Source organism: Bemisia tabaci, chromosome 4, assembly GCF_918797505.1.
Source record: "Bemisia tabaci chromosome 4, PGI_BMITA_v3".
In the NCBI taxonomy this organism is placed as follows: domain Eukaryota; kingdom Metazoa; phylum Arthropoda; class Insecta; order Hemiptera; family Aleyrodidae; genus Bemisia; species Bemisia tabaci.
The window spans coordinates 24,909,311-24,935,462 of NC_092796.1; the positions used below are offsets into that span (position 1 = coordinate 24,909,311).

A 26,152-nucleotide genomic window follows, 5' to 3' on the forward strand; every position below is an offset into this window, starting at 1 on the left:
TTCTGAGAGGGAAAGGGGATATACATCTCTTTGTTTTCGTTGTTGATCAAATTCTCCTCATTCTCTCCTTGCTGTAAGACAGCGTTCTGCCCGGAGACAAGAGACCTTCCACTGGCCTCTTGGCGACAGCCTGTCGCCGACAGGTGGAAGCTTTCACTTTCGGGGTTTCAACAGTTCATTATGGACAATTATAAGGGAGCAACAGTCATCACTCTTATTTTAGCTGTTGACTTACCCACATGGTGGATGATGAGCTTCGGGTGACGTCATGAGCCAAACAAGTTTCCCAAAGTTCGGCTTGTTGGCAAAACGAAACTGCCAACACGTTGTTAAATATCAATCATGTAGGTAAATCAACAGTAGAATGCTGAAGTCCCGAAAGTAAAAGCTTCCATCGTTGCCAAAATACCAGTGGAGGGTCTCTTGTCTCTGATTCTGCCCGTCACAAGTAATTTTAGTGGGTAGACGGTAGAACCCTACTTTTTTTTATCGTATTTTTCTTTTTATGTGTGCTTTGTAATTCTTAAATGATGTAAACAAAAAACCGACGGAAATAAAACATTTTTAATTTTAATATCCCGGATGCAGGTCGCTTTTGGCATAGTCCGCGTTGATTTGGTTTCAAAAGAGAGAATGAAAAAACCTTGAAAACCTACAATCAGCCGAGGTCTTGAGTCACTATGTGTTCCCTTTTCCCATATTTACCGAATCTATGTCTTATTCTTATTTTTCGTGTATATGTTGTTGTTAAATCCCGAATCCTGGACAAATTCCGAAAACCAACGAGAAAACTTCAATGTAATCTAGCCTAACCTAACAGAACGTTACATGGCCGAACTCGGTCAAGCCCATAAGCGCAAATCCCCGAGGTCGATAGTACAAAAACGCAAACCGTATCGTTTGCACTTTTGGGCTGTTTTTTTTATTGCACATTAATCGATCCATCGTTAATTTAATCGATTCGGAGAGGAGTTATGCTCGAAGTTTGGCAACTGCGTATCGAGCGCCTACGTTGTTGTCGCTTTCACATGGGACAATGTTGATACAGGAAAATCGTGTCGGCAGCGTAAGGACTACCCTAATAGCACAAGTGGTGTCACAAAATTGGGAGAGGTTTCTAAAATGTTTCGGTAAGTGTCTATATCGGATCTTTCAATTGATACATTTCTAACACAGTTTTAAAATGTTTCAATGAGAGGACAGTTTTCCCGTATCATTAACACATTTTATAAATGTATTAAAAATATTTTTACGACACATATTAGAAACGTTTTATTGATAGGTTCAGGGACAGTTTTCAAAACGTGTAAGTTATGTCTCATGCTCCGGCATTCGGCAAGAAAATAGAGAGTTGCAGGAAACGTTTCAAAAACGTGTCAAACACCTTCCCTACGTGTTTCGTTGTTACATTTTTAACGCCTGTCTAAAATGTTTTTTCTGCGTTTCAACCTTTTTTCGACAACAGATCAGATTCGTATTCAGACTCGTTTCAGACACATGGGAACGAATCATCGGCATGAAAATAGAAACTTGCAGGAAACGTTTCAAAAACGTGTCAAACACCTTCCCTACGTGTTTCGTTGTTACATTTTTAACGCCTGTCTAAAATGTTTTTCTGCGGTTCAACCTTTCTTCGACAACAGATCAGATTCGCATCAGACTCGTTTCAGACACATGGGAACGACTCATCGGCATGGATATTAGCACATACAGGAAACGTTTCGAAAACGTGTCAATCACCTTTCCTACGTGTTTCGTTGTTACATTCTTTACGCCTGTCTTAAATGTTTTTCCTCATATGCAATTTCTTCCCGTGTGCTTTCGAAAAATAAGATTTTTTTCCTTCTTCTTTGTTTTTGCCTCGGTTTGGCCTATGTTATCAGCAAAATTTCTATTAATTGAACGTAAGTTCTTCTCACATTTCTGTCTTTCAGAAAATTCACGATTCTTTTAATTTAATCAAATTTATCAAAGTTTTGGTTGTTTGTCTCAGCATGGATCAGATTTGTATTACATTTTCTAGTCTTATATTGATTATTCATGAAACCTTGGTCAACTGCATGCTGAAGTATGGCAACTCCCATGCAGAGGGGAAAGAAGCAGGTAGTCGTCAACTGAAAATATTCTTTTCGTGTCTAAAAATTTTAAATTGACAGCGAAACTTACATATAATTTTGGCATAGCATTCCAAATATATAACAATCCCTTTCAGATATTATATTTTTCTCCCTCTACCCAACCCCTCCCCCCCCCACCCAATTATCAAGGAAGTCGCAAATTTTGTCATAAACTTGACGTAAAGGTTTTTAAATATCTTTACTTGCTAGCTCCACCGCAGATAAAGAAAGTATTGTCCCCTCCCCCACGAAAAAAATCTACTTCGTTTAAGTATATACCTGTTAGGGTACTTGCAGTGAAAAAACCATTATTGAAAAAATGTTTGTCTGTTCGTCCCACGTCCTCAAAAATGTACTTGTACATCAGTATCTCAAAATCAATTTTTTTTATTTCATTCAAGGAGGTCATTGAGGATCATCTCCAATTCTTCATCACACTTTCACTACCTGCCTATCACAGTTTTAAGTTTCTCAATTATATTTGAACAGGACTTACTTAAAATTGGGAACTCAAGGCTGGCCTCACGAAACAACCCACTTCATTTCAACTTTAGTACGCGCAAACATCAGCGAATAACCTATCACATAGGAAGAGATGACCATCTTTATGATCTTTTGATGCTTCTCAAGTAGACCTGAGAGGAGAGGAGGAGAGACAAATGTTACCTTGACCTGAATGCATCACCAACATCACCATCGATCGGTTCCCACAAATAAACTTGAGTTCTGCGCCATGAATTGTATCTCTCTTTTTCTTTTCCCAGTTCTATCTCTGAGGCGCAGACAATATTTACCTAAACTCAACATTAAAAGGGCAATGCTTCTACATTATGCCATACGCCACCACTACATGATAAAAAAATGATTGCTAATTTACCAATTCTGGGTATAGCAAAATTACCTTCACTTCTTAAGCTTTTTTATCCTTGCATGGTGTCGAATCAACTAAACAATTTGCTAGAATCGCTACACCAATCAGTTAAATTTGTTGGTGTAGGGATTTTACCTGCACTATTTGCTTGTTCGGTTTGTAGCTAATTTTTTTTTTCCCGTGTAGCCCTGCAGCTTAGTTGTTGATATTTTGCGTTTGTTTCTTGAACCATGCAAGACAATGAGGAATGGAGGTGTGTGAAGGGTCGGCTTTGTCAGCTGAACTCTTTGTTGTGCCCTCGTCAGGTGGAATCAATGAGAAGATAAAGCCACCACTTGAGTTGCCGTAATTAGTTTGTTGCTAAATCTACCCAAAGTAGGCTTGACAAAAGGGATGACTGAACAAGCAGACTAATTCCATTCCTCCTTAAGCGTCTTTCCCACTTACAAACTAGAGCCCACAAACTGGCACTAATTCTTCTATTTCTCAGCCATTTCTGCACGGAATGCCTTGAAAATTTCAAGATCTGATCTGTGATGTATCCCGAACACATCGGTTACCCTCAAAGATTGTCGGCCCGACGATCTTTGAGGAGGCAACAGTCAACACCTGCACCGATGTGCCAGTTTGTGGGCTCTAGTTTGTAAGTGGGAAAGACGCTTTAGTGCTCGTCTTGTCTGCAAAATTTCAACGGCCAGGCTGTTGTATGATGTTTGCCACACATACTGTCCGTCTCTATATAATCATTTACTGAAAAGCCATCTGTGCCTATGTGCTATCTTCACCTCAGCTCACTGAAAGGGTGTCCCGAAATGTGAAAGGGAAGCAACAGAGGGAAATTTGAACACTTACCGTTGATTTTCGATGAATTCATTTACAAGCAAGCTATTTTCAATGATTATGAAAGTAACACTTTGATCTTTTAAATCTAATGTCCTACGTGCCTCGGTAGATTCCATCTGTAGAGGTTTCTTTTCACAAGGTAATTAACTCAATCTTTTTTAGTACTGAATTGCGACTCGGGAATCCATTTGTTGTAGAACGAAACATGTGAGCGTACGCGACACGGTGCCGGATGTTTTGTTTATACTGAGTGCTTAACCTAAAACACGAAGGGTCGTTCACATGCCGCGCAAGCGACTCGTCACGCCTCCCGACGCAAATTAAAATAATGGAGAATTTGCAGGTCTCTAAAATTTGACGAATTTCGTGTTTACATGGAAACTACTAGGTGAACTGAACACGAGGATACCCTTGGTTCATAAATTGAACAATATCAGAGAAGAGATGACAAAATGATCTAATCTGCCAAAATATATGTGTTTAAATGGGAAATGCCGCCTGCAGATGACGTCACTAGGCGATTTTCTTTTCTCACTTTTAAATCTATTTTTATTCTATTTCCCATGCCAGAAAAAAATTATGAAAAATATTGCAAACTCAGCTATTTAGGCACTTTCAAGTGAAGCAATAAAAAGTGTGCGTGCAAATTATCCATCCTCAAAAGTGACCAACTACTTCAAGTGACCTAAGAATTTTACTCACTTCTACACACTTTTTTCAGTTTTATTGATTTTTTACCCACCATTTCTCGATTTTACTCACATTAACATTGCATTATCTCACCATTCCCGATTTTACTCACCGATTTCTTGCAAAAATGGAGAATTACTGAGAATTATCCACGGATCTCGGATTACTCACGTTTAGCTCACCGACGCTCAAATTACTCTCGATTTGAGTAATTACTCACGAATCGGCAGCCGTGCTCTGAACTTGTCGTGGAGTCCTCCCAAGAGGGGCCATCCATAAATTACGTAAGGCACTTTTTTCCATTTTTAGACTCCCCTCCCCCCTTGGAACGCACTGTAGGACATCTATTACCCCTCCTCTAAAAATTGCGTATGGCTCGACTGACCCCCCCCCCCTCCTTTTTTCAGTTATCGCAGATCCAAGCGTTACGTTTTCTTTTAGAAAAACGATGGAATTTTTAGGCCAACATTTTTATTAGTGAAACTAAATTTTTGAAATGAGTTCCTAGGAAATATTAATGATACAATTATTTTAATAAACAAAAATACATTGAGCAAAATTGAAGTTTTTTTTGTCTTTGGAATAATTAAAAGTATACAGTTGCCATAAGGATGAAGTCACTACTCATCAAATATAAGCTGGAAAGCTTACGTGAGGCTCAGCTCCACTCCCCCTTCCCCGCTCTTAAGGCACCGTAAGGCTCTTAGAGACACCCCCCCCCCCACAAGTGCCTTACGTAATTCATGGATGGCCCCCAAGCAGGGTTGCAATTTTTCATGAAAATAAAATCTTGAAATTTCACGTGAAATATTTTATGAAATTTCACGTGAAATACTTTATGAAATTTCAAAAATTTATGAAAGATATTGAAAAATACCGGTTCCTTTTCATGTTTCGCAAAATATGAAAATAGTGAATTTCTTCTATTTTTGTGTGTATTAGTGCGGGTTCATACTCCTGCCCCTGAAAAATCTGAAATATTTCACATTCTCGTGAAATTTCATGATATATTTCACGGAAATTTCCAATCATTCATATTTTTCATCTCACGCGTGCAAGGTGCAACCCTGCCCCAAGCGGCGCGCGGCGCGCGGCGCGATGTAAAACTGCTGTGCAGTGTGAACCCGCATTCTAACTTCAAGTGTTGTGATTGGTTCCCGCCAAAACATGCCATCTTCCATTGTCTTCTGAGCATCTTCGTTCTTCGCAGTACGCAGTTGCACTCTATGCAGTTAGATTTGAATTGCAATGCAGCAACGAGAGAAGGAGACCACACAACTAAGTAAGTACTCATTCTTCCAATGTCCTAATACTTTAATTCTTCTCAAGTTCCGTTTGAAGTTTGCTTTCATGGCAAACCATTTTATGTAGTTTCCTCACTATGAGTGCACAAGCACCAAACTCCGGGAGTGAATACTTCCATCCAACTCCAGTTCCTCCGTAAGTGCAGTCTCAGATTTTTCATTACACACACATTCATTCTCGAAGTTGAGTCCTCATGCGAACGTATCTTGCACTCTATCGACCACGACACCGTGCTCCAAGCTCAGAACCATGAATTATATCTTTAATTTTTGTCTACCAAATCTTGCATCGTTTGGGTTTGGCTTCCATAGCTTGATCAGTTTTATGTTACCATGGAAGTATTCAATGAGTAAGCCTCTTCTTCATGAGAGCTAATACTTGCATATGAATGTGGTTCAGTGTAGGCTGCATATCAGGTTAAGTTTTCAGATGGCAATTCTGTCTCTATTAAGGGCTTTTTTTTTTATCCGAACCGCAGAGGATCACAATGGAACGCATCACTGTTTTATCGTGATCCTCTGACGCGTTCCATGTGTTCCAGTGGAACACTTGGACCGCTCTTCCCAGGTGGGTTGAGGCCGCGGTTAGGCTTGTTGAACCAGCCTGAACCGCTACCATTGCATTCCACGGATCAAAAAAAACCCCATTAAGCTCTCGCCAGCCTCTTGGCTTAACTTATTAGATAGAGCAGCAGCTATACCCTGTCAGGCCTGTGAGACGCAAGTCGGGAGACTGAGACACTATACTTGCACACGACTGTCCTGCGCCCTGTTGGAGAATTCACATTTTGATATCTCTGTGATAACTCAGTGGAACACAAAACCCTGGCACCCTGGGTAGCAGCATGAGTTTTCTCACTAGAGGGCTGGACACATGTGGGCTGCTTCAAAGTGGTGACTGTTTGGCCAAGTGTTGCCATCGATGCGCTTCAATCAACTCTTGCCCGAACAACCACCACTTTGAAGGTCATTAGTACCAAGTTCTAAAATCCTTTTTTAAATATGTCAAAATATTTTCCACTATCTACCCTAAGGATCGTACGACTATTTATTGGATTTGTGCAGATTGTCTTGTTCGGCTAGTGAACCCCCATGTTATCTAAACTAGCCACTAAGAGGCGCTTAAACTTCGATGGGTCTGAGAAACGGGCATTCAACACCTATTCAAAGCGTCATCGCTCCAGAATACGTCAAAGGTTTGATGAAGAAGATATCCTTGACAACTCTACTCCATTGTTCTGTAAGTTCAGCACATTTTCTCGCAATCTCCGCGATGTATCCCAACCTTCTAGCAACCATTCTGCTGCTACGCGAAATGACCAAACGCCTAACATGCGCACTTCCACTCCGATTAAAAAGACTGCATGTGAAAAGAAGTCGGCTGACTGTTCGCTTTTCTCACTTCCTAGCTGTTCATCATTTAATGACAGTAATGCAGAGTCCGTCAAAAATCAGTCACCATCCAATGTTCCGTCAAACAGATCTAAGGAGTTCGCAAATATTTCTTTGCCATTAAATGATCTTGAAGAGAACACAAACTTTGACAATCCCTCTGATTCTTCTTACCAATCTGCAATCATTTCCGACGGATCGACGCCTTGTAGTTTACATTTTTCATCATCCTCAATTGAAAGCAATCCTCCTAAAGCTACAAAGTGTGCTGAAACAGAACAGGAATCTATAGCAAAATTTAGAGACAGACTGCAAGTTATCTGTGTTGACAACAACATGCCTCACGTTGCTGTCAATGCTGTATTGGACCTATTACGAACATTACCAGCTGTTTCAGGATTGCTTCCCAAGGATGCGCGTACATTGTTGAAAACGATGCGCAAAGTTTCAGCCGAAGAGATTAGCGATGGCGAACTCTATGCACACATCGGTTTAGAGGTTTTGCTCCGTAACTATTACCTAAATAATAAAGCTGTCACCGAATTCAACATTTTCATAGGAATGGATGGATTACCTCTCTCCGACAGCTCCTTGGCACATTTTTGGCCAATTTTGTTGGCCATTATTCCAGATGACCCCTTCGAAAAGAGTTATATAGCACCCATTGGAATATGGTATAGTGCAAGTAAAACCAAACCAGATGATCCTGATAAATTTTTAGAACAATTTGTTGAAGACGCAAAGAAGATTCTCGAAAATGGTTTTAAAATTGATGGCAAAGTGATCAAGGTCAATTTGAAAGGTCTAACATTAGATACCCCGGCAAAGTCAGAATTACTAGGACTTGTAGGTCACGGCGGCTACTATGCATGCCCCCGATGTAAAATTGAAGGTGTGCAAGATCGAGGAGTGCACTTTCCAGGTGTTGACTACCCGCCCAGGGGACATGAGGAATTTACCGAAATGTATATTCAAGATGTTGAGAATGGTCTAGTAGAGGACGCCCATCACCATAAGTACACGATTCTTGAACAGATACCAGGTATCGACCTGGTAAAAGATATCGTCTATGATTATATGCACTTGCTGTGCATTGGCTGTGCCAAAACTATTGTGAAAATGTGGTTTTTGATGAAACCACCGAAGAAATTGTCAGCTGACCATGTGAGGAGGATAAACAAGCGCCAAGGCAAAATTCGAAAAATTCTTCCCCGTGAATTTGCAAGAAAATTTAAGGATATCCAATTATCACATTTCTGGAAAGCAACAGAGGGTAGGCAGTTCCTTGCGTACACAGGTGCAGCTCTCATGTTCGATATTCTTCCCGAAGAAGTCTATAAGAACTTTCTACTCCTCCATGTTGCCACCTATATATTATTACATCCGGTTTTAAATAAAAAATACCTTCACCGAGCACGCAGATATTTGAGAAGGTTCATCCTATCTTATGAACAACTTTTTGGAAGATCCCACGTAACTTTAAATATTCATGCCCTTCAGCATCTCCCTGATGATGTGGAACGGTTCACCTGCTTAGACCGTTCAAGTGGATACCAATTTGAGAATTTCCTTGGGCTTATAGCGAACCTCTTGAGAAAAGGTGATAAACCCCTTCCCCAAGCTGTGAAACGGTTAGCAGAGAAGGGGGAAGCTCTATTTGTTAAGAAAAAGCTTCAAGAAGAGAGGCCAGTTCCCTCAAGCACTGATATTGTATACCATCAAAAACATTGTACAGGACCTCTTATAGATGGATTTACAGATCCTCAATACCGGCGTGTTGTTTTCACCAATCGTTTTACGTTATGCGCTCAGCAAGTAATGGGTGACAGCTGTATTGTCACGACAGACAAGAATATTTGTCTCATCCAGAACTTCGTTACCTGCATCAAAACTGGGGAAAACTTTGTATTAGTGAAACAGTTTTTATGCAAAGAAAAATTCTTCACGTACCCAATGAAAAGCTCTAAACTCGGCATATACCGTGTTCATTCCCTCTCCGAGGATACTTCAGCTGTTCCAGTATCAGGAATCAAGAACAAAGTTGTTCTGGTTAAAGCGAAAGAAAAGGGGAACTTTATCGCTTATCCATTACTGCATAGTTCCTTTTAAAATTTTGGTAAGTATCAATCCAAGGCTCTCCATATCCGCTCTTCACATATCATTTACTCACACGCACATGGATAGGTTAACTGAAAAATTTAAGTCCTATGGCTATTGATAGAACACTTAATACCCCCTCAAGAAGGTATCCAAACACTGCTACTGCAAGGAAGGCTATAGCGATGTTAAATGGACCCCTCTGGGATCATCGAATTATGATGGAGAACAAAAGGAAAATTTACAAGTCTGTACTGTGGCGGTTAAGCGCCTCAGAACGCCAGAGAGCGCCGGAAAAGCGACTACTACGTATGTAATACCAGAAAGTGGGGTTACCATTTGTAAAGTTCAACTTAAGGGGTGGGTGCCCCCGAAAATTTCGGTCGAGCCAAAAATTAACTCTAATTAACTGACTCTGTAGAGGCACCCCGAAAATTTTATTTTGACATGTTTATGCTCCACAAATTTTTTTTTTTGGGGGGGGGGGGAGAGACTTTGCATGCATCCCTATATACATTTATTCCATCATTTCTGTATGTTGCTGAGAATTAAATTGAGAATATTTTTATAAATCATTTCTCAACTTACTTACGCTTCTCATTTTTGTTTTGTTGCAGAAATGGCGTGGAAAGTCGTTATTTTCACTGACGAAAACAAAGTTAGAGAAGTGCCAGTTGGATGGGTGAACGAAGAAGTAAAAACTTGCGTTTGGCCCTCTATACGAACGGAGAGCAAAGTAACGAAGTACATTGAAGAGTGTAGACCTCCCTCTGAAAAGTGGCGTTGTTTCAACGTTAGAATCCTAGCGAAAGGGAAAATTTTCTGTAAGTTATTATTAATCTTCAACAATATCCTCTTGGCTACCATGGTGGCTGTCTTCAAATTTAGATTCCTCGAAAAAATGTTACTTGCATTCCTACAATTTTATCAAAGGCCAAAGCCTTTACAGAGGTTTTTGTTGTGTGATTGGCCATTGACCGCTAGACAAGGTAATAAATTTAGCGCTGCGTAACATATTCTCCTTCCAAAATTATTCTGTAAGTAAGGAATTATCATTCTTAGTTTACATTATTAACAGAATATTCTTATTTCCTGCTCGCAAGAAAACCATTATCAAATTACGCCTGATAGATATTGAAATTAATCCATACCTTAAGCAAATTTCTAGAACTTACTTTCACACACATTATCTTCCTCTCCTAATATAAGAAACCTCTAATCTTGTCAGTAAAAAGTCAACAAACAGGAAAATTTTTCTGTTGTAAAATACACTAAAATCAGTTTATGTAACGCTTGGATGACTCACTCGAGAAGGCTCTGGTTTTTTTGCGAGCAGAAAGTTTGAATTTACATAGATAAAAACCATTATTTTTTAACACATGAGTTGAATATTGAAAGTTTAAATGGGTCCACCTAAGTAAAATTTTGATGAGGAATCATGTATGGCAGTGCTCAATTTGGTACCCTGTCTAGTAGTCCATTGGTACATGTGCTTAAGTCAATAATGTTAGAGTAAACATCTTAAATTTTATGTTTTTCTATTTTTGCAATGCAAAGTAGAAACCGTGGCTAAGAGAAATTAAAGTGTGTCCTGTGCAAATGAAGTAGCCATGATCTGATATTTTTACTCAACTGGAGTCAACAAGTGGAACATAAGTTTGTTCAATTGTGAAAGGCTGCTCATTGTTTTGGCTTGAAGAATTGAATTACCTAGATGGAGAAATTGCAGGTGTCTGAAATTTGATGAATTTCGTATTTAAATGGAAACTACTAAGTGAACTGAACATAAGGATTCCCTTGGTTCTTAAGTTGAACAATTATTGGAGGAAATATGACAAAATGATCTCATCTGCTAAAATGCATGTGTTTAAATGGGAAATGCTGCCGGATGACGTCACTATGCTGTGCATTTTTATACTATTTCCCATATCAGGAAAAAATCGTGAAAATTAATGTGCGAAATCTGCTCATTGAGCACTTTCAGCTAAAGCAATAAAAAATTGTGTGCAAATTCTCCATTTCCTTCGTGCAGACAGTGTAATTAGAAAAATTGTACTTCAGCTTTGGTTTAAAAATGCAGCACATTTTATCCTCGATAAACTATCACCTCAGTTTTGCATGAAATGGTTAGACTTATATAACCATTTTTTCAGCTTTTATGGTGGAGAAATGTCACACAAAATTTTAAGCCGTAATTACTATCAGTCATCTTTCTAAAAAAAAATCATGACCGGCAATTTACAGCAAAGGAAAAATTTGCCCAATTTCTGTACCCTAGTAGCACTCACTTTTGAAAGAACTCTTAAAAAAAACGTAAAATTTAAGAATTCTTAAAATTTACGTAAAATTTAATTAAAATACTCTTAAAATAACCGTGACGATTAAAAAAAGAGAATTTTACGTTAAATTTTACTTCTAATTTACGGTTGATTAAAGTGTTAAAGAAACAATTAAGAAACTCTTAAAATAATACGTAAGAAATTTCTTAAAAGGCTTGAACAGTTTGAGAATTTATTATTTTAAGTAATTTTAATGTAATTTTTTAATTAAAAAAAAGTAAAAAAAAACATTTAAAAATGCATGAAAAAGCTCTTAAATGTTTTTAACAGTTTGAAAACCTATTATTTTACGTCAATTTTATGAAAATTTTTATTTTAGAAATAACTTCAAAAAACTTGTAAAAAAATACATGAAAAAACTTTGAATGTCTGCAAGAGTTGGAACTCCTATTGTTTTAAGTGAATTTTATGAAAATTTTTATCTTTGAAAGAACTTTGCAAAACTGGTTGAAAAATTGCATGAAAAAACTCTTAAATGTTGTCAAGAGTTTGAAAACCTATTATTCCACGTAAATATTATGAATTTTTTTATCTTGTTAAAAAGTTTAAAAAACTTTTTGGGAAAAACCGTAATTTTTTCTTTAAATTTCAAAATTGTACGATGTTTATAAGTATGGGAGATATGAACTGTGTGAATTTGCTCAAATGGGGAAGCCTGGGCTGTGATGTCACGCCGCGCTTCATTTCCTTACCTTTTGAATTGGTTACGGTGTTTTCGTCATCGTAAAAACCCCTAGGAACTCATGATTCAACTTCTACTTTCATACACGAATACAATGAAAAGTAGAAAACCTCGTAGAATATATTTTCGTAATCTAAGACCCGTCATCGGTGCTCTCCACAAGGTCTCGGGTCTGGGTCCGACATCATGGGAGAATGCAATAGTGTATTTTCTTCGGAAAATACACCAAAAAAATTATGCGTGCAAACTCTCCATTTCTCTGTGTAATCCGGGTTGCGTTTCGGCAGAAAAACAAGGCGCGTCCATGAGTTCCAGAATGAAGCCGAGATCAGACGCTGAGTTCCTCCGCCCATCCGCCCATCACGGTTGGATCATAGAGTAATAGCTACCAGAATAAGGGCAGCTTTGCTCCGATTCCTGAAATCTCCGCAACCCCCGCTCTGCCTACCGTTTCCACGGGGTAAAAGCGAAGTCCGCCGATCTCACCCTACGTCTCTTTGCCGTTTCAAATTTCGCGGGGCAAAAGAGGATCTGCCTCGAATATTCTATGCTCCAGGCTACAGAATATACAGGCTTCCAGGCTTCTCGAACGTTCGGCACGCGCTGCGTGTTCGCGTGTTGTGTTGTGACCGTAATCGTAAAGTGTAATGGCTGCGTAATTGGAAGAAATCTGCGTAATTGAAGTTTTTAAAAATTTCCGTTTATTATCGCGGTTTTTACTTTTTTAGGCCCTGTGCACCTGTGCTGTGTAGTGTGTGTTTGATTTGTCCTATCATCATTTCCCGCTAATCACGCTATTTTGTGAGGTTAGAGATCGGCGGATTAACCAATTTCAATTCAATCTTCCACCATGGTTGTAAGTATTTTTTCTTGTCATCACAAAAAATTTGTAGTTTGTAGTACTCACGTTGGGATCACGAGGCCAATGGACCCTCGAGACGTCAGGATTCTACTACTTAAGTCTAAACGATAACTGTTCCTTGCCATTATCAGCACGTGCCATTTTAATTTAAGAATTAGGTTCAGAGGTGAATAAGGTACAATTATAATTCCATTATCATGAAAGTGAGAGTGCAGATTTGAGGTCAGGAGCTCGTCAAAGCTGTGGTGTCTATGTTGAATTACACTGTTGTATTTGAGTCTTTTCCAGCTTAGGATGTAGTTCCCGACCGTTCAGTTGTCAGTGTGCACATGCATGCGCAGTGACTGTACAGTGGGCAGCGGGCCACCACCGACTGCCCTTATAGCCTGAGTATGTCATTGATCGAACTGTCGGTCTGTACAATTGACAGTTGCTTATGTAAAAGAGCTCATGGCTGTAAGTACTTTCAGGTTATAGGCACACCTAAAATTGTGCTTCTTGCTATACTAATGAGCTAAGACACACCTCAGCACAATTTTGCAAATTGACAGAATGATTTCAGTAATTGAAGGAAGTCAGAACATGCCCTTTCTGCAGGTTGTGACATCGTGCCTGCAATGCTGCCATTACCTACTTTTAAGGGCTTTTTTTTATGCGGATCGCTGTGGATCACGGTGAACATCGGTATTTTTTTATTCTGTTCCTCAGCCGCGTTCCAAGTGGATCAGGGTGCAACGCTGGATCGCTCTTCCGAGGTGGGGCGAGCTCGCGAACCAATGTGATCCTAACCTTTTGCGAGGAACTTGCCGTCCCCATCAAAACATAACAATACCAAATCAAACCAAATTCCAAGTTTGGATTTTTTTATCATTTGGAACACTGTGGATCGGTCCGGATCGCTCAGGATTCCGATCCAGTGCGATCCACCCTGATCCGCAATAAAATAAAAGCCCTTCATATTCGAGTTTCATGGCGGATTATTTCCCAAACATTGGCTATGGGCTGTAGGCTGTCCAAAGAAGTTACTTTTCTGCTGAAATTCGTATTAGAATGGGACCTCATCTTCTATTAACATGTAAGGTTCCAATTAACCCTTGGAGGGTTTGTCTTGGGACGTTTTAAATATTTCTTAGTATCCGCCTCGTGATTTTTTCCAGAAATCGTACTACAATAAAATTAAGGAAAAGCGTTGAATAACGTTGAATTTCGGATTGGCCGGAATATTGACACCATCTTGTACCGGCCTGTGTCATGGGTCAAACAAATCCTCAAAATGCTTCAATGCTTTCAAATGCTTGATCAATGCAACCACCTCCTCTTTTTTCTCCTATGATAAAACAATATCTAAGTGTAGCAGATTTCTTTGATTACTTCATTTACATTTCAGTACTTTTTCTTTTCTAATGTCCTAGAGAAGATGTGTTTCTCTCTGCTCATTATTGTAGGAAGCAATTTCACATGCTCAGTATTCTATTCTTTTTGTCTGCAGGGTTCAGATGAAATTACTTCTACAATCAGAATCAGAATCAGAATCAGAATCTGATGAAGAATTGCCACCACCTACATCGGATGATAATGAAAGAATTGAAATCATGGACTCAGATGAACAAGACGAAGATGCCGAAGGCGAAGATCGCTCTCCCATATAGAAAAAAAACCCTAGCGTAACATTACTGTAACCTTGCCGTGGAAATGAGGTAAGGCTACCGGAAATGTTACCGCGGCAACGTTTCCGGCAATCCTGGATGCTTACGCGTCGGCAGCGTTGCCGTAACGGTACGGCACGAGATCGGCAACCTGACGGCAAGGTATTGGTAACCTTGCCGTTCGAGCAACCATTTCCTCGGCAACGTTGCCGACCCCTTTCCTAAGAAGTTACTGGAAAAAAAACCTTCTTAGACCAATGCAATGGTGCATTGACTTAAGAGTCCTGGTTGCTTAAAAGCGGCGACAAGAAACATGCTTCTTGGATCTAGCATCCGAAAGTTGTTGAACCAAGAAACCTGGTTTCTTAATTTAAAATTCCATCGTTTCTTGGATCAAGATTTCTGTTTTCTTAGATCAGGATTTCCAAAAATTGATCAGGAGCGCACTCTACTTGTGAAGAGTACATGTTTTCTGTTCACACATCATCAACTATTTAGTGATTTATTCAGTACATACAAGTATTACACAAGTTAATTAGAGAGACAAGGAGACATATATTAGACAATTTGACTTACCAATGGAGAGATGTTGCGGCGTAAAATCTCGAGCGGACCTGTGGAGATTCGAACCCACGGCGCGCGGCGACTGGATTCACAGCCGAGCGCTCTACCAACTGAGCTATAGCTGCTGATGAAGAGTGAGGTCGAAATATCCCTACAAACCCTTCTAGGAGCGACTAGTAGTTATGCAGCTTGTTCTTCGTCCTTACTACTTCATTCAGAGCACTTAAACCTTTTCGAAACTAAAACTTTCTAAGTTTCATCCGTAAAGTTATTTTTCAGCCCTCGTATTTTGTCCTTTAAAATACCTAGAAAGTATGAATTATATAAAGCTACTGTACCGAGATTTCAACAGGTTCAATCCTGTCGCGTGACGTCACAGCATTATAGATGAAATTTCAGGTTTTAGGGGGCATTTATCGACGAATTTTCTTGAAACTTTCTGACCGGGGGTACTTTTCGACGGGAAACTCGAATTTTTGGTCAGCTTTTCAAAATTTCAAAATCCATGATGGCGGCCGTGGCCTAAAATGCTAAGTCGGCTCCTGTTCGCTCGATTTTCGTGAAACTCGGTTTCCGGGGGTACTTTTCGACGGGAAACTCGTATTTTTGGTCAGATTTTCAAAATTTCAAAATCCAAGATGGCGGCCGTGGCCTAAAATGCTAAGTCGGCTCCTGTTCGCTCGATTTTCGTGAAACTCGCTTTCCGGGGGTACTTTTCGACGGGAAACTCGAATTTTTGGTCAGATTTTCAAAATTTCAAAATCCAAGATGGCAGCCGTGGCCTAAAATGCTAAGTCAGCTCCTGTTCGCTCGATTTTCGTGAAACTCGCTTTCCGGGGGTACTTTACGACGGGAAACTCGAATTTTTGGTCAGATTTTCAAAATTTCAAAATCCAAGATGGCGGCCGTGGCCTAAAATGCTAAGTCGGCTCCTGTTCGCTCGATTTTCGTGAAACTCGCTTTCCGGGGGTACTTTTCGACGGGAAACTCGAATTTTTGGTCAGATTTTCAAAATTTCAAAATCCAAGATGGCGGCCGTGGCCTAAAATGCTAAGTCAGCTCCTGTTCGCTCGATTTTCGTGAAACTTGGTATCCGGGGATACTTTTCGACGAGAAGCTCGAATGTTTGGTCAGATTTTCAAAATTTCAAAATCCAAAATGGCGGCCGTGGCCTAAAATGCTAAGTCAGCTCCTGTTCGCTCGATTTTCGTGTAACTCGGTATTCGGGGGTATTTTTCAAAGGGGAACTCGAATTTCAGGTCAGATTTTCAAAATTTCAAAATCCAAGATGGCGGCCGTGGCCAAAGATAACATTTTCGCCACTATTCATCACTTCGTTCTCACAGTAATTCTTTAAATGTGGACTCATACATCTTAAGTTAAGAAAAGCTGAACTATTAAACCGAACCCTCCTCCCCTCCAAGTGATTATTTACGAAACGTAAAGGGTTGATTCAAGAAATCTGAAAGCTTGATTCAAGAAACCTGAAAACTTCATTCAAGAACCCTGAGGCTCTTGGAAGGAGTTAAGAGTTAATCTTGAGTTAAGATTCAGAACTCTTCTTTTAAGAAACCAAGTTTCTTGCATTTAGAGCCCGGGTGCTGGCATCTTAATCCAAGAGTCCGTTTTCTTAACTCAAGTGTCAAGTCTCTTGGTTCAATGCAAAATCCGCTTGGATCAAGAGAAAAATTTCCAAGAGTGCACAAAATCTTATTTTAAGATTTCATTTTTTTTTCCAGTGGTTTCCGCATGAGTGCCACTATAACTTTGAGGTAGCCTTGCCGCGAGTGCCATTATCGCGCCAATGACTTTAGCCGGTAACGTTGCGCGGACGTTTCCACGAAAATGCCGATGCATCGATTGCCCTTTGCCCCTGGCGCGTAAAGGTTGCCGTAACGTTAGATATAAAAGGGTTCTGAGAAACTTTGCCACGGTAACCTTACGTTAGCCTTGATTGGAGAAACACTTCAAAAGGGACTCCGCAGTAACTTTACCGTAACCTTTTGACGGAAAGCAAGACGGGAATGCTTACCGGTGAATCGTTGCAGAACCCTTTCTCCAGAAAGGCAGCGGCGAGCATTTAGCCGGTAACGTTGCGTCGACGTTTCCGAAGGATGTTCCATACAATGGTTGCCCTTTGCCCTTGGCGCGTCAAGGTTGCCGTAAGGTAAGGTAGCAAAGGGTTAGCGGAAACACTGTCATGGAACGCTTACATCAACGTTAAATTGGAAATGCTTGTAATAAGGTGTTCATGGTAAGGCTTCCATAACCCTATGACGGAAAGGTTTGCTAATTTAATTTCGCGGAAAGGTTACGGTAACGTTTCCTTAAAAGCTCTTCAGCAATTACTTCTGCGTCAAGGTTAAGGAAACCATTCTGTAAGCTTGTCGCGGAATGGTGGGTCTTCCACACATTTCGCGAGAACGTTGCGGAAAGGTTTCGTCAACCTATTTGCGGCAACGCTATCGCGGATGGTATGCGGCAAGGTTCATGACAACGTTGCCGTAAGGCTAGGTTCTATATGGGCTAATGAGGACAGAGACGATGACATTACTGATGTTAATTGTTAACAATGATGCTGATTGAATTTCTAATTTTTTGCTTGCCTTTTCTTTACGTATCCACTAGCATTCATTAATGCTTCTTATAATTTAAAATATTTTGACTATTTACTATGTGTTCACATTTAACGCTATCCCCATTCACGATAAATGAAGGAAGGCAATATTTAATCTTGCCAATTTTCAACAATTATTACTCGAAAATTACTCAATTACTCAATGGGCCTGTTGTAAACTTTTGCCAGAGCAAAAATAAGGAATGTAACTCATAGAAAATGTCTCATAAATCGCGATGAGTGCATCGGCTAAGTCTGAAATGCACTCCTTACTTCACAACTAGCATATGAAATTGGCGTCTTTTCGAGCTTCACGCCTCAAAAACGACACCACAGTATAGGTGAACATTTCGTAAGAAGAGTCATTCCACCCAACCTCTGTTCACAAGCATACTATGCAATATTCAACGTTAGAGTCCCTTTATAACCCAGAGTTAAGACAACTCGATTATCAGCTGACTGGCAGCCGGCCTTGGCTGGCCATGGAGGCCGAAACGAGTGCACTCAAACGAACGATATTGAGGGATAAGGATAAGGAATCCTCCGATGTCTGTCATCCAAAAACAACAACATCAACAAAAACTGATCAAAACCTTAAAATTAGATTGATTAGTGGATAATTTCTTAATATATTTTCATTTTGGTGCGATTAAAATAACAATTCACTCTTGATAAACCACAATTTAGTTATATTTTCATTACTTTTGTTCACATTCGAGGTACCGCCATCTTGGTGCACTCGTTTCGGCCTCCATGAGCGAGAACCAATCAGAATTGGATTTTTTTTTAGGCCACTTTCAGCCTAACCAAAAGTGAGTTGTCTTAACTCTGGGTTATAAAGGGACTCTATTCAACGTAGCCGACGCCAATCCGCCAAAACACATGTGATGTGTCGTGACGATGATTCTAACCACCTGATAACGATCGGTGTGTTTACATTCACATTTTTCTCGCGTTGATAGATATCCGCCTTGGTTGACCTTGTGCTCTCCTCAACTTGAGCGCGGAAGCGTTGGCCATGTTGAGTAAGGCTTGAATGGAACGACTCCTCTGACGAAATGTTCACCCGTGCCGTAGTATCCTTTTTGAAGCGGGGTGTTTAAAAAACCTCAAGTTTCTTGCGCAGATTGTGAAGATAGGAGTGCATTTCAGAGTTTGGCAATGCGCTGAGGCATTATGATTTCTGAGGCATTATCTGTAAGGAATGACTCTTATTTTTGCCCTGCAAAAGTTTGCAACAGGCCCATTTACTTGAAAATTATGTAATATTTACGCAACACTTTCCACTCAAATTTCAAGGGTCTCTTACGTCGAAGAGAATCCATGCCACCCAGAGTGCAATTCATCAGCATATTGCAAAAAGCAATCAATGTGTTGCTAATCTTAGCAATCTAATTTCGCCAAAACAAATCTGTGAAATCGCTTAAAATCTGGTTTCATTTAATGAAGTTTTTGTGCCCTGATTATACTTATGTTTTTTTGTGTTTTGATATTTCCAGACTGTACTTTCGAGACATGTTTTATTTGCCCTTTTTTTATCTCTTAACTTAACTCAGGTTTTTTCTCAGTATTATTAAGAATTATCATCTGATGAGACTGATAGTCTAATTTTCTATAGATACCTCCTATTAATTTTCTTAAGCAATGTTTCATTCAAGGAAGTTGGAGATCAGGACTCCAGACTGTACTTTCGAGACATGTTTTATTTGCCCTTTTTTTATCTCTTAACTTAACTCAGGTTTTTTCTCAGTATTATTAAGAATTATCATTTGATGAGACTGATAGTCTAATTTTCTATAGACACCTCCTATTAATTTTCTGAAGCATTGTTTCATTCTAGGAAGTTGGAGATCAGGACACTCAAGTGCCATGTCATGAGATTATTCAATGCCAGACAGGGAACACTTACGTCTTTGAACCAAAATAGAGGATCATATTCCATCCCTGAAAAAGAAGTCGCTTGGACCTAGAGTATAGCCTCCTGAAAATTATAAATGGCTCTTGATTCAAGCTGATCCTTTCTAGAAATCAAGTCGAAAGACTCTTCGTCTGAAAAATTCTTTATTTATTTTAGTAAATACATGCTTAAATCTGCAGTATATTTCCTTCAATTATATTTTTCATGAGGTTTTACTCTTGATCTAGGCTACCTCTTTTTCCAGTGGTGGGTGAAAATGAGGCTTTTGTTATCTTTTAAATGCACTTAAAGAGCTACAGCTTCCTTGTTCAGTAATTTTTGTGATATATGATGCCATAAGTTACCCCTTACAGTGACTGAATATAGTCTTAGTAAATTTGAATGTTGTAATTGTTAAGTATTAAATGTTACCGTTAAGGCTAATACCTATAATACTGTATTAAAGTAGGTATCTAGTACATTGTTCATTATTTATACGTAGGTTTTGAAATTGTTTCTTTTCCAAAATTTTATTCCAAATTGTTATTTTCACCATTGGCTTTTTGTTAAAATGTTCCTTCTTCACAAGTTTGTTTATTAGGAATAAATTATGGCATAATTTTCACAATGTTCAATTCTGGCTTCAAATTTTATCTTCCTACTTAATTGTTGAGATGGATCCTATGAAGCCTTTCTCCTCTAGTTTTTAAATGTAATGCGTGACTGTTTCTTTTCCTTTTATATTTGCCTTTTGGACGTGACAATTTAGGCTGTAATAGATGTATGTGATTGGTGGGTTCTGGCGGTCACTGTTGCACATCTCGCTTTTCACTGAGGGGGTGCCTTTAGTTTGTCGATTATCCAGCCGGAGAAAGCGAGATGCGCAATAGTGACTGCTGAGACACACTAATAACATATTTTCATTACACCCTATACTTTTCAAGTCCAATAGACAGGTACAAAATTTTAACAACCAGGCTGCAGATAAGAACTAATCAAAATAATGTTTTAGGGAATCCTCTTTCGGGTTTTTTCTTCTTAGCTTTTATTCCTTTTTTTTCTCCACATATTTAACAAAAAAGATTAGGAAAGAAGAAAAAAAAACAATTCAAAAACCAGTAAATTTGAGGGAAATTTAACACTTAAAGGAACTGTTAAAATATTCTTATCAGGAAACCCTTTTTTTAGCGTTTTTTAATTACAAAATGGATTAAAAAACTAGTAAATTTGAAGGGATGAAGACTTGCAAAAAGTATTAAAATTGAATATATTTTTAAGAACTTTTTCCCATTTTTTAAAGTTAAAATTTATTTGAAATAGTTAAATGATTTTACTTAAAATTTAACATTTATTTTACTTCAGAAAGCAGGAAAAAAGGGTTTCCTGATAAGAGTATTTCAACATTTTTTTTAAGAGTTTTATTTTCTTCAAATTTCCGGTTTTTTTAAGATTTTTTTTAAGAGTCAATGCTACTAGGGTATTTACAGGAGGTCATTCTGTATTAATTAGTTAACGGATGGAGCTTATTGACCTCTTGGATTCATGTTCTTACCTAATATGCTGATTCGATCTAATAAGAGAAGAAAATATTTTTTTTATAATTTTCCTATTTTTTCTCCATTTTTTATGATGAATGGTTGAAAAGTTATAGCTGTTGAATAAATTTTTATTTTTAAAAGCTGCTATTTTTTGTACGTTTTAAAGTTCAGTATAAAATTTAACAGACAAGCAAAGATGTAAAACATTTTTTCCTTCAAGTAAAAGAATCAGTATCGCAAGTATAGGTATGAACAGATTCTGAGGGAAGTTGCCGAGTTGGCTCCCGTCCATTTTTAGGTGGGTCGAGTTGGCTCCCGTTTGAAAAAGGGGGTCCCCTCCCCTATGGGTCGAGTTGGCTCCCGTTTGAAAATTGGTCTTTTTTGGTGGGTCGAGTTGGCACGTAAGCGTGCGTTTATTTACGCTTAACGAGAGGTGCGCGTTCTTCACTTCATTGAGGGGGAAGATAACAGACTCGATGCCGGGAACTACGATGCTATTCTCCTATCAAAAATAATCTTCGCCTTCAACTGCACGCATTATCTAGTACGCACCCCTCCCTCCATCAGGTGTCAACAACATTGCGTGAGACGTGAATTAAGAGTAAGTCGCCAGTATTTCGACTGCGGTCCAGGCCGAAAGAAACGACCGCTCAGTGTTTCCTTTTTTGTGCGTGTTTTCTCTTTTGTATGTATTTTAGATTTTTTAAATTTTTAAATTGTGTGAGAAACAAACATGGATGAAATTTTAAGTGAAATGTTAAGTGAAAAAGGGCAAAAATTAATTATATTAAGAAACTTCAAATTCAGTTTTCATAAGAAATTAGCGGGAGATGTAGAGCGATGGAAGTGTGTTAAGCGATTGTGCAAAGCCTTCATAAAGCTTGAAAACGGAGTTCTAGTGGAGGATCAAGCTAATCACGTGGGTCACGCTGCAGAAGCTGAAGGGTCATTGTTGCGGCAAAAAATATCTAACACCTTAAAGAGGCGTGCAACTGAATGTATATCAGAAAGGCCTGCGAAAATTATCCGGCAAGAAATCTCGAAGTGCAGCGATGGGCCATCAGTTACCGCGAATGATATGGACCGTTTCCGAAAAAATCTGAGCGCAGCAAAGCTTAGAACTTTTCCCAAATTGCCCAAAAGTATGCCAGACTTACATACAAAATTTGGAGGATTTCAATCAAGCGGGCATACCAAGACTTCCACGGGTGAAGAGTTTGTTTTTTTACATGACACAGTGAACAATATAATTATTTTCACCACTGCCGTAAATCTAGATGCGTTGAAATCAGCCGTGATAATATTTATAGACGGAACTTTCAAAAGTGCGCCTCCGCAATTTTATCAAATTTTTACAATTTTCATTAAGAAGAACTCTTTTTATATTCCCGTTGTATACGGCCTCCTCCCGGATAAAAAAGTCGAAACTTATTCTCTATTCTTTCAAGCAATGTCGGAATTTACGATAAACTGTGAAATTGTGTTCGTCGACTTTGAGCAATCAATCCACAGTGCGCTAACATTGACTTGGTTCCACATCGAAATACGCGGTTGCCGTTTTCACCTTGCGCAGTCGTGGTGGCGTCGCATTCAAAGTTTAGGTTTAACCATTGAATTTAAAAATAAGGATTCTATCGTCGGCAGAATCTTACGCCTATTTTTCGGACTGCCTCTACTTCCGCCCGATGAGGCTCGAGATTTCTTTGTGGAGGAACTAATGGCCATTAAGCCTTCAGATGAGCCGAAACTCGACGCATTCTTTGATTACGTATTAGATAATTACATATCTGAAAATGCCCCTTTTCCTCCGGAGATGTGGGCAAAGTTTTGTATTGACGAGGACACGACAACCAATTGTTGCGAATCATTTCACGGCAAGTTAAATAAAGAAATCCCAGGGTCACATCCCAACATATTTTGCTGTTGTAAAATTCTAATCAATATGCAGATTGATACATATGCGAAACTTAAGTCATGCAATATGAGAAAACCAAGTAAGAAAAATAGATTGAAACGGGAGTACATTGAGCGTTGTATGTTGAAATTAAAAACCTACGAATACTCACGGTTCGAATTTGTGAAACGAGTCTCTTTTAAATTCCTGCCTTCCCGATTATAAGTATCCTACTCCATGGCCATGTTCCAATGACAAGTCCTGCTAATTGGCCGTAGCAGGTGAAAATTAATAACCTGTTTTTAATCATTTCCATTCCCTACATTTTAATACCCATTGTCCGGAGAGAGACGATATAAACAAACAAAATAAAATTAAAAAAAAAAACTTTTTAAACACGCCCTTTGAGTACGCTACACTCTTTGGCCAGTCCTAAGCCTGGATTAAGTGTGAAGGGAAAGTTTTTTTTTTTTTTAATTTTATACTTTTTTCCATCGAAAAAATTCCAAGTTTTTTCTCCATTGAAAATAATCAGTTGCTTTTCAAAGTGACAACGTCCAGTGCCGAATACCTAATCATTGTTTGGGCGTGAGTGTTACTGCTGATAACTGATTTCTCCTCAGCACTCTTAATTTCTCAGACTTATCTCATGCATTTCGCACCTAGTGTCCGCCGCTTTACGCGCGGCGCGTCGCACACGCCACTCATTTCAAACGGGAGCCAACTCGACCCTTAGGGGAGGGGACCCTTTTTCTAACGGGAGCCAACTCGACCCTTAGGGGAGGGGACCCTTTTTCAAACGGGAGCCGATTCGGACGTTTGGGAGCCAACTCGGGTACGTCCATTCTGAGAGGTAAAGGTCCAAAACCTCATTGAATTGCTTGACATGCCCATGGACGCGTGCTGTCACCACTATGCCGGAATTCACTCATTATTTTTTGCAACTGTTTCTCTATAATAATCGGTTTCTTGCCTAATTAGATGGAAATGATTACACATTAAGGTGGCACTTGAAATTTGAATTACCTAGCTCATTTTGAACTACTATTATCCATTTTCAATTTTCAGCAACTCATCAAGAGGCAAAATTGGCCGCCCTTTTGGCGGAGGATTTAACAGACATTGAGTCTGAAGCTGAAACAACTTTTTCACAAGATTCACAACAGAAACAAACAACAGAACAAAATTCACAAGAGAAAGATGATTCATCTGGAAGCTCATGTAAAGATAAGGATGCAGATAGTCACAAGGATTCATGTGAAGATAAGGAGTTGCAGGAAGGCGAGCCAAGCCTGAAGAAAACTAAAATTCAGAGGGTATCAAACCCAACCATTGAAGATATTTACAGTATGTTACAGTATTTTCTCTCTCCTCTTTATTAAACTGGTGTAGGTTTTTAAGAAAGGTGGTATCCTTTTAGTTTTCATTTCATTATTATTTCCATTCGATCTTTCTATTATGATTTAGTTGTATGAGTTCAGTTTTATATTTTTGTCATATCGAACGCAGTGATATGGAGTCCGTCCCAATTCAAAACGCATCGAAAAGTCCCGGAAAAGTGGAACTGGGTTGGGGATTAATGAAGTGATTAGGAGGTGCCCTTAATGACCCTTGCCTGGATGAATGAGTGATGTGACAGCCGGAGACGTGTCCGTTATCGCGAGGCCGGAGACGGTGGGGCAGGAGCCGGAGCATGGGGGGTTCGCGCGAGGCGAAGAATGTGGTCGCAAAATGTGCAGTTACGCGGGCGATTACAGGAACCCATCTCGGGGGGCGGCATCCGTGGAGCTATTCAAATACTGCTAATTTCACCTCCATCTCCGCCCGAGAGCCTGATTCGCGTAAATGCTTCCGCACCGGAGACTGTAGAGGAGCTCCCATTTCTTTCACGTATCAACACGTTTCCGACCCGTATTACGGTCGGATCATGGGAAATGCACCCGTGTATTCCCACGAGGAATATGCACTGGAAAAAAAAACACATTGGATCTAGAGTCCAGAACTCCAGACTCTTAAAAACATAGACAAGAAAAAATATTCATGATTCAATCAGATTTTTGCTTAAATCAAAAGAAAATCCGCTCAAATTAAGAGGCTTGGTTTTTGATTCAAGCAAAAATCCGGTTGAATCAAGAGTATTTTTTCTTGTCGATGTTTTCAAGAGTCTGGACTCTAGATCCGATGTGTTTTTTTTCCAATGAGAGATGATTGCGTATAAAATTTCTTTCTTTCTTTTTTTCAATGATTGGCCTTCTTAAGGCGAATTTTCGCGAGTGGATTTGGATTTCCAAACGGATCGGCAGGGTTGGAAATCAAAGGAGAAAAACGCTCTGATGCAGTCAAGAACTAAACTCAGCTGCTTGATGAATTTTGGCCAACGTTTGTATTCATTCACTTTTCAACCCACTTCGGGAGGTGGGTCAAGAATTGCGGAAGTGAAATACAGGAGAGCTTTGGAGACTTTAAACGCAACAGTAGAAAGGTAAACCATTTCATCCAATGACAACTCTCTATTCGTCCAATCTAGTCGACGATGGTGCTATAGTAAAAATGTTTCCTTGTTCAACACGTTCAATAAGCTGGAAAACACGTGAGAGCTTGGAGACTTAAATGCAGCAATAGAAAAGTAAACCATTTCATTAAATAACAACTCTCAATTCGTTCAATCTGGTCGACGATGGTAGCTATGGTAAAAATGTGTCCCTGTTCGACACGTTCCATGAGCCAGGAAACACGATAGAGCTTAGAGACTTAAACGCAGCGATAGAAAAGTAAACCATTTCATCAAATGACAACTTA

At 39.3% G+C, this 26,152-nt stretch overlaps 1 protein-coding gene across 4 annotated transcripts; it reads left to right on the forward strand.

The window, feature by feature from the left end:
• Positions 1–3,009: 3,009 nt before the first annotated feature.
• Positions 3,010–24,751, forward strand: LOC109039402 (uncharacterized). 4 transcript variants are annotated; one of them, XM_072299540.1, is made up of 3 exons: positions 3,010–7,065; positions 9,932–10,138; positions 24,422–24,751. In XM_072299540.1, exons 2-3 carry the CDS (start codon positions 9,934–9,936, stop codon positions 24,733–24,735), a joined length of 519 nt encoding a protein of 172 aa, XP_072155641.1. In that variant the 5' UTR covers positions 3,010–7,065; positions 9,932–9,933; the 3' UTR covers positions 24,736–24,751. The 4 variants fall into 4 exon arrangements, with proteins under 4 accessions (XP_072155641.1, XP_072155640.1, XP_072155639.1 ...); XM_072299539.1 differs by having other exon boundaries at positions 3,010–5,803; XM_072299538.1 differs by lacking the exon at positions 24,422–24,751 and having other exon boundaries at positions 3,010–9,333; positions 9,932–11,580.
• Positions 24,752–26,152: the final 1,401 nt, after the last annotated feature.

Bases quoted from the DNA above. Each gene is read 5' to 3' on its own strand.
- LOC109039402 (XM_072299538.1), top strand. From the start codon at position 6,918: ATGTTATCTAAACTAGCCACTAAGAGGCGCTTAAACTTCGATGGGTCT.